General features: G+C 43.7%; 1 protein-coding gene across 5 annotated transcripts in view; it reads left to right on the forward strand.

Moving 5' to 3' along the window:
• KCNMA1 (potassium calcium-activated channel subfamily M alpha 1) overlaps positions 1 to 17,376 on the forward strand; it is a 734,126-nt gene that overhangs the window by 643,953 nt on the left and 72,797 nt on the right. For all 5 annotated transcript variants that reach the window (XM_030334400.1, XM_030334401.1, XM_030334398.1 and 2 more), the window contains exons 20-21: positions 12,568 to 12,691; positions 16,683 to 16,907. In XM_030334400.1, coding sequence (XP_030190260.1) covers positions 12,568 to 12,691; positions 16,683 to 16,907 — 349 coding nt within the window. The remainder of the gene's footprint in view (positions 1 to 12,567; positions 12,692 to 16,682; positions 16,908 to 17,376) is intronic.

Here is a 17,376-nt window from a genome sequence, read left to right on the forward strand (position 1 = left end):
GTGGGTTTTTGAAAAGCATGCCTATGTCAGTTTGCATGATGGGGGAGAATTTTCAAAGTGGGTCTTGCTTTCATTGCCTGTTGGAGAGGGGCTGAGGGAGCAGTCATCCCGGGCTGGAGCTGTCTGCTCCGTGGTACATCAGAATTGCTAAACGTGGGTCAGGCGGTGAGCCTAAGCTTGCCAAGCTACGGAACTTGGGTTTCTGGTATTGGTGCCTTTGGGCTACCGCAACGGCCACAGCTACCTCTGTTCCCACCTGCCCACCGCGGTCTCATTTGCGGCTCAGCTGAAACAGCCTGTCCCACGAGGAGTCAGAAAGTCTCAGACACTCCTTCCTTGCCATGACTTTCTGTGTCCCAAGTGCTCTGGAGACAAAGACAGGGTGCTGAGCCGTCGTTTTCCCTTCACTTCCAGCACGTGCAGTTTCGTTTGGTTGGAATACCTGGCCCTGACAGTGAGGTTGCCAGGACCTGTTTCTGTTATACGTCTCTTGTTGACTGAAAAGAGAGAGGGGCTCATGCAGCATCTGGTGGCTTCTCCAGGTCGCCCCACCTCTTCACATACTCCCTTTCTCCTCTGCAGAAGATAGGGCTCCTAGGTCCTATTCCTCATGACCTGAAAAATCCATAAAGGAAGCTAATGACTTATTTGAAGTGAGTTTTTCGACATGAGTTTGCGGCTTGCTTGTTTGAGCGGAATCAATCATTCTGAACGTGGAAAGGTTTTAGTGGCCTATGGGCAGTGATAGGAACAGCTCCAAGAGAAACCAGAGAGCCCAGAATGGGCTAGGATGGGCTTTAATTTACCACTGTGGCTTCTGCAAATAAAACAGGCTCTGCGCAAGGGTTTCTTGCAAACCATCCGCCAGCATGAAATGCTGCCGGGACTCTGCACTAATGGTCTTTGTCTCCCCTTTGTTCTGGTATCAGACATACCCTGGTTTTTCAGTGTCACTTAACTCTCGGCACAGTCATTAGGTGAACAGCTTCGTTTTGTGTGTCTGGATCCTGATGCACTATGTTTTTTAGTCACCGTGACAGACAACAACTCTCGCAGCCAGACTGAGCCAAATGGCAACCGTCTGTGCTCCAAGCCAGGCATTCCTGTGTCATGACAGATAACCTTTGGCTTCCCATCCCCCGAAGGAGGAGCGGGCCATGGAGTTTCCCAGATTCTTGTTATTCGCGTTCCTTGTTGGTCTCTTAACATGGAATGATTTAAGGAGCTTCTCCTAGTTTCCCTTTAAAATCAACAAGCACTCATTGTCCACTTGTCTCTGCTACTGAGTCTGTGCCTTGGGAGGAGGGCTGTGTTTCCCTTCCATTGCAAGGCCGTAGAGGGCAAGCATATTGTCTCTAGATAACTAAGTCAAGTGTTCTTAATTTGGGGGTCTCACAGACCCCACAGAACGTCAAATGAAAGCTCTCTAGAAAGACTCTCTAGGGGGAAAAAAAAGGACACTGGGCACCACTTTGACTACAATTGAAGCAGATTCATGGACTGCTTCAATCCCTGCCCAGCTTACAACCATATTCAGTTCTTTTCACAGCCACCTTCACGTAGTTGTATTCACAAATGTTGTTGGATCCTAGGAATATTTCTCCATTGGGTAGGCAGTACAGAGTAAACGTCTGGGCTCTCATACCATATTCTCAAATGGGACCCAAAAACACTGTGCATTTCAGCTGTTTCTGTTCCTTTTCTCAGATTAATTCTCACCCAGCAAATGTTTATCGAAGTCTACTGTATTCAAGGCCTAGAACATCTTTGAGGAGTGAAAAGTAAGACGGGTTACAGTAGGTCTCTGTCTTCAAAATGATCACAGTTTAATGTAGGAGACAGACAAGCGTGTATGGCAAAATAGAGTAGAAGGAGCTTGGAGAAGTACTAGCAGAGGCCGTGAGAACAGAGAGAGATGTCATTACCCCTAGTTTGGGAGGCTGAGGCTGGTTTGTGAAGGAAGGTTTATTAAATCTACCCCTGACTGATGAGGAGAGTTCTCTAGTAATACCAATATCTACCCTTGTTCATTGTACTGGTTGCCAGGCATCATCATTCCCAGAGTGTTATGCCTTTGAACACACTGAGTCCTAACTATAACTCCATGAGTAAGAATTATACTTTCCCCCATTTTACCGATGCAAAAGCTGAGTAACTGAGATGTAAAGTCTAGTGAATCTGGTGAGTCTTACCTAATTAGGAAGATTGAACCCAGGTGGTTTAGCTTCTAAGCCCATATTATGAACTCTTTCACTGTTCTGTCCAGTGGAGGAAATAAGGAGAATGCTCAGGCCATTGTAAGAGGCTTGGTGTGGTTGGAGCAAGGGGTCCCTGGGGTGACATAACTGGAGCTGGAAGTATGAGAGTATTCTTGCACCTACTCATGTAAGCCTTTGTCTGTCATAGGCATTGGGAAACCTTTGCAAGTTCTTGAGGAGGCAGTGTTTTGGGAGGATCACTGGTGACATTGTCAGGAGACGTTTAGGACTCTCCATCAGGGCAGCCTTGTGAAGACACACGTTACAGAAATAGAGAGGTGTGAAGGGAAGGCCCAGCCAGCCCCACCCTCTGCCAAGGTCCTTTGGGTGCCACACCACTCAGGGTCTCCTATAGAATAGTGGAGCAGAAGTGGGCCCCGCTCTTCCCAAGAAGGACACACAGCATTCCTGACATCAGTTGGTGTTACACCTGCTTCTCCAGGACCTAGGAAACTTGGAGAAGTAAGATAGAGGGGCCATGAGCCATGACGATTCATGTAGGATGTGTTGGGTAGACAATTTACCGAAGAGATGGCCCACAGCCAGGCTAGCAAGGATCACTGGCAATACTGAAAACAGAGGAATTGAACAGGTGAGGGGAGTTCATGTCCCGAGACCTAGAAAATATTAGAGATCAGTTTGTTGAATAGGAGGGGAAATATGATTTGAGGAAAACAGATTATCTTCTTGGGCATTTACTGATCATCAACTGAAATAAACTCATCTGCTTGTTAAGGCCCATTTCTCTCTTTCACCTCATACCTTTTATAGGGTCTTTGGTGAGGACTGCCAACTTGAGAGGTTCTCGTAATAGCAAATGGCAAAATTTCCTGAGCCCAGTCCAAGTTGGGGACAGAATGCCACTCTTGCTGTTCTTTGCAACTGGCAGAATGAAGAAGGAAGGCAGGGACAGCTTAGCCAAGTAAATTCACCTCTGAATGCACAAATAGCAAGTGACAGGCCCTCACAGGACTGGAGAAGAAAGAAATAGTGGGGCTTATCATACCAGGGCTTGGGTGGATTTGACACAGGTCTCTGGACAAGTTGCATGTGCAGCAGAGGGTTATTATCCCAACCTCTCGTTTCGAGAGCATCGTGCACGCTCTCCTGTAGGACGGAAGAATCTGTCAGTCCTCCCAGGTTGTCTCCCAGACACAAAGGCAGTAATTTTCTTCTTGCTTTTAGAGTGGTGGCTGCCTACCAAGAGATGACGTATTGGGTGGCAGTAGCTCTTGACTGTTTACTTGTTAGGCAGGGAAAAAATGTATGTAGATAGATACAGAGAAGTTGAAAGGGACTTTAGTTTTGACAGAGTGGCTAGAGCCTGGCCTGAAGAGCCTGGTTTTGTCAAGGTGGCTCCAGGGATGGCCATCTAGTGGGGAATGGGGGTTGGGTGTGGGGGGGGGGGAAGTGGGGGCAGCTGTGTCTCAGGAGAGATGCTCATTACACAGGAGGGCGGGGGCAGTGTTGAAGGATGAGCCAAGGTAGGAGCCAAAAGTCAGTATCCTTGCAACATAACAGGAAATAGTATCCACCCAGAAATGAAATACACCCCAGAATGAGGCAGATTATTTATGGTGCTGAACACCCAGCTATGAGCCCTTTTGAGGAGGTCCGCCTGAGACACTCTTCAGCACAGTCAGACACTCACTTGCATGGCCTGTCGTTCTTGAACAGGACTTAGTTACTAACTGCCTTGTTTCTTTCGTGGAGTGGCAGAAAAAATGAAGAGAAAGGAGACTAGAAAACTGACTTTTAAGCGTACTTCACAAGAACTAATATTTCATTTGCCTTTTTATGTTTGCTTATTTGCTGATTAGCTCATGGGAGTGGAAGTCAACAACAGAGAGAATATGAGTGTAGCATCCATGTTGGGAACCCCATCAAGTGACACAACAGTACAGGTTCCAGAGAGTCACAGAGAGGCAGGGTGGGCAACCTGGATGTGTTTTTTGTCATCAGTCCTGTAATTATCCATTTAGATAAGAGGTCCAGGACTAGGGTGAGCCATATGAGGTGCCTCCTTAAATTCCGCACCTAGACACTTTGCTTGCATCGCTCTGTCCCTGGCCTTGCTGGATAGAACCATAGCCTTTTAGTCGGTATGCTGCAAACAGTTGCTATCTCTGGTAGGACTGACTCAAACCATATAGTTTCTCCATCTGGGCAACACTTTATAGCAATGGTTCTCAAACTTAGGCATGCATCAGAATCATCTACAGCATCTTGGTAAAACAGCTTGATTCAGTAGGTCTGGCTGGGCTTGAGAATTTGCATTTCTCTCCAGCTCTCAGGTGATGCTGATGCAGCTGGTATGAGAACCACTGCCTCCGTAAGTCAGAACAGTGAAAGAAACCTGATGTCATAGGGGCTCTCCTTACAGAAATGTTCAGACTTGACAGGGGAGCACTGAATAGTTGCTTCGTTCAGAACACCTGTCTTGACCACCACTGGCAATCAAACATGAGTCCTCCCCGCTGATCAGCTACAGCATCTGGATCCAGGAACACTCTAGACAGCGGTTAAAGGCCAGTTAAAGTCCTGTTTTCAGAGTCTCCCTTTAGATCAAGATGCCCTGTTTCAAATATAGTCCTTGAAAAGTGAAAAACAGTGCAAGAGCCTTGGTTGTTCCCACAGCAAACTGTCTCAAGATATCAAAGGTGAGTAAACTGTCACTGGGCACATTTTCTGGTCTCCCTAAAAGGTCTGGTGAGTTTGCATTGACTGGCTTAAGAGTCAAGGAATTAGAGTCAGACTAGAGATCATTCATCAGTTCCTCTTGTTAGTTAGTTGTTTATTAAGCATCTGCTGTGTCCTCTGCTGGGTTCTGGAAATTTGCTAAATAGTAAAATAGGAGTTCCTTGCCCTCAGGAAGCTCCATATCTAATGGATGAGACAAAAATGCAAATTATTATCTCTGAAGGAGCATCTCTCACTTCTATAGGAACTCCTAGGAAGGGAAAACAACTGTCTCTGGTTATGGAGGAGGGAAGCTTCAGGGGGAACATATGAGACAAACTGTGAGGCCTCAAAAATATCCCAACAGTTCCACAATGGCACTTGACATTGATAGATCCACCCCACAGAATTAGTTTTTGCCATCGGGACAAGAAGCCTGCAGAAGGCTGAGAAATTCTCTCACGTTTTATCCAGCCTCTGATCTCCCAGGGAGACCACTGCAGGGTGGGGCCTCAACCTACATGGGATGCGTGGAATGACGAGAGAGCCTCTTTGAGATGATAAATGAAGCCCCAAAGCTCAAGCAAGTAAAGGGTACAATTCAGAAACCATATTACCGGGCACCTGGGTGGCTCAGTTGGTTAAGCATCTAACTCTTGATCTCAGGGTCCTGAGTTCAAGCTCTGAGCTGGGCTCCAGCTTGAACCTACTTAAAAAAAAGAACAAAGAGCATGTTGTAACTTTCCTTTTTCACCCCCCTCCTTGTGTGTGTGTGTGTGTGTGTGTGTGTGTGTGTGTGTGTGTTTTGGTTTGTTTACTTATACTTTAATGTACATCTCTGAAGGCCAGTGTTGAACCCACTGCCACAGAAAAACTGGGATTTGCTGTATTTGCCTGGAAGGGGAACTGTGCTCTTTAAAATATAATACCGGCTTCTTCACAGCAGGTTTGCTAGAAAAGGGATTTGTGGTTTTGCTTTAGGCACTTGTCTTCCAGGCAAGCTTTTTGTGTTTCTGCTGTAGCAGGGCATTTAGTTCACTTCCTCAGATTAATTGATGGCAAGTGGCATTCCTCGCTCTGCAAACCCTCAAAACAATGATCTTCTATTCTTTATTTGAAGTCAGGCATACTTAATTTCTAGCTGTGGACTTTGGAGGTGTGAGCTAAGATTCAAGAAGCATAGATATGAAAAATTTAACTCACTGGAGCTCCTTGGTTGCTATAAAAATGAGGGTATTCCTGCACAGAGCCTTCAGATACCGGGACAAGGCAAAAGCTGTCCCAGGCTTAATCGATTATTGAGGCTCTCCTTAGCACGTTGTCCTGACAAAGGCTCTTGGGGCAATTTCGTACTGATTATTCACACAAGCTGTGCATTTCATGAATGCCCGCCATGCTGGTCTGCCTGTCTTTGCAGCTCACAGCACTGTACTTCAGGGCTCTGCAATGGAGAAGGAACAAGATCCAGCTGCCTCCTGTAAGTGGGAGGGGGTGGAACGGGGCCAAGTGGCATTGGCTTCCGGTCAAGACCTGTCTGTTCAAACCTTGCCTCTCCTCTCTCTGCTGAGCCACGTTAGCCATGTTACTTATCCAGTCTCTTTCCCAGGCACACAAATGTGTAGTCACAGCAGAAATTACATGCAAGTGTTACCTTGATGAGTAAATCATAAAAGGTGGGTAAAAATTTCAGCCCTGCAACATTTGTAACAATTCAACTCACAGTGGCTAGCCACTCATAGTAGCAACAGTAGTAGAAATAATTGTAGTAACTCTGCATTTGTATTATTGAAGTGCTCTACCTTTACTGTCTCCTTTCAGAAGAGCTACAAATAAATGGGTGGGTTGTTAGCAGAGTATAAAGAATGATAATAATAATGGTAGTTAACACTTCTTGAAGGAAAGCTCTGTGTCAGGTTCTATGCTAAGCGCATGACAGGACTTTACTCATGGAGTCCTCAAATGGAATCCATTAAGTCATGATGGTGATTAACACTCATTTTACAGATGAAGACATTGAGGCAAAGCACAATGTAACAAGTGGTAGATAAGCCAAGATGTGGAGCCACTGTGCCATATCATCACTAAGGAAATAGTGGTTTCCTGCCCTCAGTGATCCACCCCCAAAATGTACCCTTTGGAGAACGACTCTTGGTTCAGATGAATACATTAACTAGCTGGTGCACAGGTTTCCTTTTTCTTTTGAGCTGGGTTGTCATAGGTATTGATCCAAAAATGGGGATACAAGTTAAAGACTAGAGAGAAGTTCCCTCTTGGACAGATCTAATTATATACATGTGTTGGGGTGAGGTGGTGCTGAGGAGGGAAGGGACATGGCCCAAACTCTTTGAATAAGATATTGTGTATTTCTGGTATAGTTCCACGTATTCCTAAACTGGTGGCAGGATGCTTTTCTCCATGAAGGGAATAGGTGAGACTGAAGCACAAGAAGGGCAGCTGGGGTTCCTTCTAGGGACTGATATCTGATACTTCATGCTCCTTTTTCAAGGTGGACTCTTGTATGAGTTTCCTAAGGCTCTGCCATGTATTCTTGTGGTCTTAAGTAAGATACTTACTATTGTTGTCTTAAGCAACAGAAATTGATTTTCTCATAGTTCTGGATTTTGAAAGTGCAAGATCAAGGTGTCAGTAGGGTTGGTTCCTTCTGAGTAGGAGAAGGAAGACTCTGTTCCAGGTCTCTCTCCTTGGTTTCTAGATGTCTGTCTTATACCACTATCTTCACATGTCACATGTCTTCCCTCTGCACATGTCCATGTCTAAATCTCCTCTTCTTATAAATTAAGCAGCCATATTCAACTAGGGCCCATCCTAATGACCTCACTTTAATTTAATTACTTATTTAAAGGCCATATTGTACAATATAGTGACAACTTGAGGTACTGAGAGTTTACAGGCTTTGTAAACTCAGTGTACAGACCTTGTGGGGGACAAAATTATGCCCATTTAACAACTCTGCAGCAGATAGACCTCACCTCATGGCATTCCTGTTATCCTAAAATAACGCATGTACATGGCTCAGTGGTAAATGACAAATGAGCCTTGAATCAATTATGGTGCATTTTATGGGAGTCGAGATTACTTTGTGAGTTGGGGAAATGTATAAAATAATTAAGATAGGAAAGACAATATCTAGTATTGTCCTTGATTCCAACTAAGTGGTCATTGAGGAATTGTCTGAGGACATTTGAATGGGTTCTCTTAATCATTTTGTGAATCAGTGATGCTGGGATGCTTTGTTCAGAGAGGTTTCTGGTGGTCTTCCTTTCTGTGTACAACTGCCAGGTTCTTCTCCTGGGCCTCCTCTGACCATGGCAATGTTGGCTGTTGTGCTCAGTGGCAAATGCTTGAACTTTCTTTTGTTTGTATAAGCTCCATCAATCTCAGTTTAGCAGCACATGTTCCTGTAGCCAACTGGCTCTTCACTGTTCACCTATGTCAGAGACCTCTCAGGAGTTCAAGTCAACCTAAGCCACTTGAAGTTACTACAGGAACAGACATGGTAAAGAAATTTATCCTGTCTGGCTCAAAGTGGTTATGGATGCTCGTGTTGCTGGAATGAATCATATTCCTCCCAGATGGAAAAACAGTTATGGTCCTTCATGGAACTCTAGAGTGATCAGTCTTAATTCTTCCTATCTCTCATCTTGCTCCAACAACAACCTTTCTTCAGTTATTTAGTGCCTTCTGGCTTTTTGATGTCCAGCAGTGGCCAAGTATTTCAGAATCCTAGCCTTGTCTTCCTCAGTGAGAGAACAATGCTTCAAACCTTGAGAGTCTTCTAGGTTCACACAATGTTTTGAATGAAATCTCTATATCCCAGCTTTTCTGGAATGTCTCAAGTGATGAGAAATCCACTGCCTTGGGACACAACTCATGTCATTTTTTTTTTAAACCTTCCATTTTTATAACATTCTTTGTGTTTGGAAACTTGATTTTTGTTCTGTTGAAATTCCACACATGGTTTGTCGCCTGTTCTGAATCAGTTGTACACAATCAGTGGATTCCATCTTCCATTCGATGACCACCGTTGCACATCAGAAGACAGCTACTGTATGGGGCGCCTGGGTGACTCAGTCAGTTGGGCATCCAGCTTCGGCTCAGGTCATGATCTCACAGCTTGTGAGTTTGAGCCCCGTGTCGGGCTCTGGGCTGACAGCTCGGAGCCTGGACCCTGCTTCGGATTCTGTGTCCCTCTCTCACTGTGCCCCTCACCCACTCATCTCTGTCTCTCTCTCTCTCAAGAATAAATAAAACATTTTTTAAAAATTAAAAAAAAAGACAGCTAATGTGCCTGGCCTGAGTCTTCTATACCTCAGGTTGGGCAAATACCACAGCCAACATCTTCAACCGTGGTTGGGGGTGCCATGTGTGGGCTCATTTGGGCCTCAGTTCTCTGAGCAGGTTCTAATGGCTGCTAGTGGATCAACACTAAAATATGCTTAGATTGCTCCCCACCTTTCAGGGCTCAGATAAAATGTTACCTTCTCTGGGAAGCCTTCCTTAATGTTTCTCAAATACCAGGCAATTAACAGTTTCTTTCTTGGTATTATCATACCACCTTGCATGATATGACACTCATCACGGTGTATCACAACTATTGATTGACATTTTCTCTTTCTTGCTGTATTATGACCCTCCTTTTGACTAGGGACTGTGTCTTCATCATTAGGATATCTCCCATTCATGAATCAAAATAGAAAATTTATGTTTATTGGCTGTTTGACGATTTAAGAAATCAAAGTTTGAATTCCAGGTACCCTGCTGGTCAGAAAGGAAAATATCTTTGTTTGAGGAGATTTTTAATGTTCTTCAGATAAAACTTTTTGAGGAATATCTTGGATTATACATTTAAGTTGTCCAGGCCAGGGTGAGAGATATGTAGGGAGTACCTACTGCAACAAGGCATACCACTGAGACTTCTCTGATGCTTCTAGATATTCCAGTGTCAATCATGATTCACAAACCTAGTGTCAAACTGCACCTGAAACTAATATAAAATTGTATATCAACTCTATTTCAAGAATAAATAGGATTTTTTTTGAAAAGAAATTATACCTGCTTTCTCCAAACCCCAGCCCCAGTTTAATGAGGATTGACATTAAAAAACTATCTTTTTGGGGCACCTGGTTGGCTCAGCAGGTTAAGTGTTCGACTTCAGCTCAGGTCATGATCTCACAGCCTGTGAGTTCGAGCCCCGTGTCAGGCTCTGTGCTGACAGCTCAGAGCCTGGAGCCTGCTTTGGATTCTGTGTCTCCCTCTCTCTCTGCCCCTCCCCCATTCATTCTCTGTCACTCTCACTCTCAAAAATGAATAAATGTTAAGAAAAAATAAAAAGAAAACAAAAGGCTGTCTTTTTTCTTCTTATTGAGGGACGACTGATCATCAGCCTTGTTTATTTACTTTTCTAAGATGAAAGTTGGAGGCCTTTGTGACCAAAGAATGATTCTTTCCCAAAAAGGTAGGGAACCCAAATGTATGTTCTTCCACCCAAGACACATATTTTCTAGAAGGAATTTTGGCCAGCTTGCTATATCATTTGCTTGCTTGCAGATTTTATGTAAATATTGTCCTGTCTGTCTTTTAAATCCTGAATGCATTAGGGGCAGTACTCAGACCTTCTTGAGATAATACTTCCTCTCTAACCAATAAACTGGGCAAGAGAATTTGAACCTGGCTCTATTTCTCTGAGGTAAATTTATTAAGATCCTCTTGCAAAATATGTTCTTCTAGGGCTGGGAAGAGTTCATTCTGTTCATTTTCTTAAATCTCTTCTCTTGGTGGTTTCTATCCACCTACCTATCCCAGATGGTATCTACAACAACTATTGAAGATTCTTCAAGGATAAAAAAAAATCAAAAGTTGCTCTTGCCCTGATCTGTGACCAGTTCTTAAGAGAAACTGCCATTTTATTTTAGCAGTTTTGACCGAGTTCAGTATTTGAAAGGTGGCCTGGTAGTTTACAACACCTTAAGACCTTCCAACAGCTCAGCTACTGAGACGCTATTCCAAGGTGGAGTGTTTTTACCCTTTGAAGATTAGATATGACAGTTCCTATAGTAATCCAGCATGTTTGTTGAAGGTAACTTTGCAGGATTGCCTCACAGGGTATTTGTCATTTGGTATAGCCCAAAAGCAAATTCTCAGGAATAAATAAATGCAGCGAGAATTTTCCCATCTTGAGTGGGGGTGGAAGGAATATTGAAGGGAGGGGAATCACAATAGATATCTTGAAAGATTAATTCTAGGTATGTGGACCATTCCTGTCCCACTCTGTGTAGTGGATATATAAGTGAGAAGCATCAGAGAAATTTCAGAGGGAGAAATACTGAAAACTCAATAAATATTACCCTTTGATGCTTGAAATAGAGAACTTAAAAGGTAAAATCACTTTATAGTAAGTTTTTGGAATTTGAACCTATTTATATTTTCTGTCTTAAATCGGCAGTGTTATTTAGGGAAGATAGTTCCCCTGCAATGAGAGCTAGGTATTCCTGGAACATTGTCCCAATTATATGCGGTCAATGTTGTAGAAACCCAAATGACCTCCCCCCAAATGGGAATATGAAATCACTATCACAGATGGAACCTGACAATGGACATAGTCCAAGCTGTAGGAGTATATTTCTTATGCTGTAAGCCTGTTAGACCTGCCTAATTTTATTATAATTCCTAAGGTTGTTGGCGAAGATCTGCCAACCCACTGGAGGGGAAGTCTCTAGAGCAGCATCTTCCCTTTCCACCAGTAAACAAGGCAAGAGAGCGAATTCAAGACAAGTTTATTAAGATGCACCTGAGCGTGAGCTCCCATCCAAGGAATGCTGCAGCAGGGAGGTGAAGTGGGGGTGGGGGAGACCGTCATTGGACCGTTAGTGGAAATACAGTTGTCACGGCAAGGAGAGAGGGTGTTGTTTGGTATTGAAATCATGTATTCCAGATGTGGGCATTTGGTAGTCAATCTGCTCTGAAGTGACATGCTGCTGAATCTTTAAAGGGCTTCAGCCGGGGAGAGCAAAATCTGATTGGGCAAATTGCTAAAATATTTAAAGTGCAGCCTGTTAAAGCTTTTACTGCGAAGAGCATCACGTCAGAAGTTGTAGTCAGAAAGAGCAAGTAATTGGCTTTCCATCCTCATGCCAGTCAGTCAGCATGAGGCTCTATTCCTATTCCTTCCTCTTCATTGCCAATGCTAATAACAACCCTTTGGTGTGAGTGCGTGCATGTGCGTGTGCGTGTGCGTGTGTGTGTGTGTGTGTGTGTGCATGCGTGCGGTCACTGGGGAGATTGGATAGCTGGTAAAATGAGAATAGGAGGGAGGGATATCCATGAAAAGGAGGCTAAATCCACAGAATGACGTGAAGGCCATTTTAGAGAAATAGGAACAGGAGGGGAAGGTAGAATTATTAGCTGATAAAGGTCACCTGCATTTCCAAGTGGCGATGGCAGTTGGGGTAGTTGTCTTTCAAAGCATGGGTTCTGTAAGCAAAAGAATGGCCTTCAGTGACAGCCACTTCCTGTGCATCTTTCAACTCCTCTGAGATCTAACTCAGGGGGCACTTTCCATTTATAATTTATTACATTTTCCACTTAGGTTTTCTTGTCCTTTTCTCCCCAGGCATGACCCCTTGTTAATTCCTGGCAATGATCAGATTGACAACATGGACTCTAATGTGAAGAAGTATGATTCTACTGGCATGTTTCACTGGTGCGCACCCAAGGAGATAGAGAAAGTCATCTTGGTGAGTGACGGGCCACAGAATCCATGCCATTCACTTCTGTCCCAAACTACATTTGCCAGGAATGGGTTTCCCTAACTGGATGTTGGGAAGATACAGTCCCTGGTCCTAATTATTTTTGATAATTAAAATTAGGGACACATCAAAGCAACTAGAACCCTCATCAGAATATGAACCAAGGATGGAATTCTAAATCTCTGAATATTTATTGGCTCATCATGATAGGGGATGGTCATATGCTGTGTGAAAGGCATCATGGGAGGCAGTAAGTACTGTCATCCCTACGAATGTGGCTCTGTTTGGCTTCTTTACACCTTAGTTCTCTTATATCTAAGAAGGTGAGATGAGATTGACCCTAACCCCTAGGGTTGTACTGAAGAGTAAAACCCATTATTATTATGAAATGCCATGAGGAAATGTGAATGCTACCAATATAATAAACAATGTTATTTGTTTATAACAACATCTTGCATTCTTCTAGGTAATAGCCTTGCGTATTTGGGATCCTGCCTAACACATGATGCAAAATGCATCTGGTGAGGATGACAACGATGACCCATGCATGGGTCTATCTCGGGGAGGTGGGAGCTCAGAGCCCTGTTTTGTGGTTGTGTCATCTCGGCAGCAGCAGTGGGCTTTTTCTGGTCTGCCCTAAGAATGTCAGCCTAGAGAACAATCCATCTACTCTCCAGACTTGTCTTGTTAACAGCTTTAGGTTTGAATGCCCACACCAGCTTCCCTACAGTTCATTGTCTTGCTAATCCATGAAAAATGGATTAATAGGAAGGTCAGGTGGAAGGGTTCTTTCTCTTTTTCGCCTTCTCGTTGCAGATCACTGTGCCCTGCTTCTTTATGTCAGCGGGGAAAATCCTATCATTTCTGATGTCATGGCCACCCTTATTAGAAAAGGAGTCCCTCAGAATGGCTTTGTACTCTAATCCACTAGACTTCCCTGCGTTTTATTGGAATGTGTGTATGTGTGTGTTTTCTCAGTTTAATTATAATCAAGCAATTAAGAGCTAATACAGGGTTGTGCTAGAGACTGTCTTGGAGGTGTGAAAGTCACAGACAAAAGCACAGAAAGTCAGAATTCTCAATAAACAGCAATTGTCCAATTTACCAGGAGCGCAAATGGTTCTAATCACAAAGGTGCTCTGTGTATTTACATCCTGTTGTATTCACTGCACTTTTGCCCTGGTGAACCAAACTCAGAGTGGCACTACCCATCTGTGGCAGGTAAAAGGGCTTGGTGCTCTATCTGGAATCCGGGGTCTTAATGGCTTGCCTATATTCCTGAAGAGCGTATGGCTAGTTGACATCCAAACTGAGTTCCCTTCTGGCATGAAAGAGTTTAGGGAAGTGAGTTACTACTACCTGTCATCTGAAAAATAACATCATTTAACAAAACATTTTTAACAGGCCATTTATGTGCTAGGCACTGCTCTTGTTGCTGGGGGTACAGTCCCTAACTAGCTGATGTTCTAGTGGGGCAAAGAGAAGATCTCCAGGTAGATGATGAGTATAGAAAAACATTTCAGATACTGCTACAGTGCTATGAAGACAATCAAGCAGGGCCATGGGCTAGAAAGGGACTGGGAGGTGCTAGTTAGTGTGGTCTAAGAAGCCCTCTCCAAAGTCACACTGGAGCAGAGGTGAGCACACTCAGAAGAGCCAGCTGTGTGAAGATGCTTTGGGGTTGCATGTACCCACTGGATGCAGGACACTAACTGCTCTGGGGGTTAGAAAATATGAAATGGCCTCAATCTTGAGGAAATGATCATTTAATTAGAAGACGTAAAATGTAACCATGGAACAATATATTTAAAGCTGTGTTATGAGGCACAAGATTCAAATCTAGGGGAGAAGGACTAGGATGTATCTAAGTGGCCAGAGAAGTCTTATTGGGTGCACGCAGATTGTGCTTTGAAGGGGTTAAGGCGATGAAGGCCCAGACTGGGTCAAGCCTTCAAGGATGTGTAAGAAGCACAAGATGTGCATGTGAGTTGCTGTACTGGGTCTTAAATCTGGCAAAATCAGACTCTCCAGGAACTGGGGTCTGGACAAGATTCTGTGGGTCATGTTACTGTGGCCAATCTAAAGATTGGTATTTTGGTCCCCAGAGCTAAGCTCCTGTGGTCAGCCACTTTGCTAGATGGTGCCTTCCTCACCTCCCAGTGACTTCCTCAACTCCCCAGATTTCCAGCCCCCACTCTGAACCCAGGTTGTATTCCTGAGGCTCACTGAAGAGAGCTAGACTCCCAGGTGACCCGACCAATTAAAAGTAATTAGAAACCCCATCACAGCATGTTACAGACTCACTGATGCTCTGTTGGTGGTACCCAGGCACTCACACTTCCAAGCAGCCAAGATAACTAACTCCAGGTCTTGTCCATGAAGCGGTGATGTGGGATGTGACTTCCCAGTGGGTCCTTCTTGGTCACCATTTATAAGACATTTCTTACAGCCCCTGTCTTAGGTATAACTGTATTATCACAGAGGGAAACCGATAATGGTGACAGCCCCTGCTTTATTGTAACGATCAGGGAGTGAAAGCTAGCTTCTTCTTCTCCTTGGGGGTTACTGTAATAACCCTGACATTGTCGTGAATTGCAATATTGGCATTTAAACAATCAATACACTGGTCAATTCTAGGGATTAAATCAAGCAGAGTTTGATATGTGCAGTGGACATTAATATGCCTCCCCCAAAGCATTGTGAGCCACATGGGACCATCCAGGCATGCAGTGAGTGGAGAGGGAGCAAGCAAGGCAAGAATAGGAGGCATTGGACCAGAAGGAGAAGCAGAGAAAGGCCCACTAACTGGCCTCCTGCGTTATTCTCTTCACTAACACAGTGCGCAAAGGGGCAGCAGTGGCTAACCATTTGTGTGGGAAGCTGGGGTCCTCCTCTCACTGGAGCGATTTTATTCATTTATTTGTCTCCTTTGTAGATCCAAACCTAGGGTTGGGAGAAGACATGGGCTTGTTTCTCTGGCTGACCTTTCTCTAGATCCTTTTAATTGTTATTTGGGAATAGTCTTGTGACTAAAGTAATAGTCTGATGACTTTCACAGGTGGGCCACTCCAGGCAGTCCCTGGAAAACGCAAGGCAGCAGTAGACAGGGGTCAGCAAACTCTTTCTGCAAAGGATCATATAATAAATAATTTAGGTCTTGCTGGCCATACGCTCTATGTCACAGTTAATCAGCTCTGCCATTGCAATGTAAAAGCAGCCATAGACAGTACCTAAATGAGTAAGATTGGCTGAGTTGCAATAAAATTTTGTTGGAATTTAAATTTTATATAATTGTCCCATATTATGAAATCTTCATTTTTATTTTTTTTGCAACCATTTTAAAATGTAAAAACCAATCTTGGCTCACCAGCCATGGCCATACCAAAGCAGGTTGTAGACCAGATTTAGCCTATGAACCTTAATTTGCCAGCCCCTGGCTGAGGATGTGATATTCTACCTGTTGATGTGATAACGTAGTGTGAAATCCCTTTGATGAGTCTGGAACTCAAAACTGAAACTTCTCAAGCTGAGACTAGCATAGGATCTGACCAATTTAATATCATTTCAGCAAGAGAGACAGCAAAGACAACTCCTTTTATCAAAAATTTCATGTGAACTAAGACTTCTCTTTTTAAACAACATAAATATTACTATTCTCTATTTCCCCCCACCTAAATATCATCAGGAAAGACCACCTGCTCATATGTATGATGGTATAACTTTCTTAAGTCTTGTGACAAAGAAGGTCAGGTTATGTGTGGGTATATGTTTACATATATTTGTGACCCCAGTATAATGCACACACCACATACTCAAATTGTAAGTTTATGTGGCGTACACATAACATTGATGAAATAAAAATAATAACACAGAGTAAGCACTCAGCAAATGTCTATCTTTATGAAAGTGTTTTTTTAAATACTTCCCAAAACACTGTGAGGTCTTTTCTCCAATGCTGGTGCGCTTTTCCTTGTTGCAGACTCGAAGTGAAGCCGCCATGACCGTCCTGAGCGGCCACGTCGTGGTCTGCATCTTTGGTGATGTCAGCTCAGCCCTGATTGGCCTCCGGAACCTGGTGATGCCACTCCGTGCCAGCAACTTTCATTACCACGAGCTCAAGCACATCGTGTTTGTGGGCTCCATTGAGTACCTCAAGCGGGAATGGGAGACGCTTCATAACTTCCCCAAAGTGTCCATATTGCCTGTAAGTCCAAGGTCACATTATCGATGCTTTTTCCTTCTTTTCATTCACAAAAGAAAATCCCGGATGGATATAATAGCTGTAGCTTTGATCATGCCTCTGCTTCTTCATCCGGTTATGGGCCTGAGGACTCAGCCCTTCCCTTATGCTCTGTCTAGGAATATCTAAACCCTGGGAGACCTTATTAAAAGGAATTTGCAGCCAAGTTCAGCTGCTCATCAAGCATGAAGTTTAGCTGATACCAAATGTATTAACCATATCGATGTCTATACACTCTCTCTCTGTCTTGCCTACCCAAACCTAATGCTTTGAGATATTATGATGCTTATAGCAGAATTTACTTATGGAACTATTTTTAGCATTTTATTTATGATATTATTAATGCTTCTGTGAATCTTGGTCATATTGCTTTCTGTTTTTAACTAAGTGGATTTAACAGAGTTCTTTCTTTATTTCTGTTGTACGGAAGGCC

The sequence above is a fragment of the Lynx canadensis genome, chromosome D2, assembly GCF_007474595.2.
Source record: "Lynx canadensis isolate LIC74 chromosome D2, mLynCan4.pri.v2, whole genome shotgun sequence".
NCBI classification, from domain to species: Eukaryota; Metazoa; Chordata; class Mammalia; order Carnivora; family Felidae; genus Lynx; species Lynx canadensis.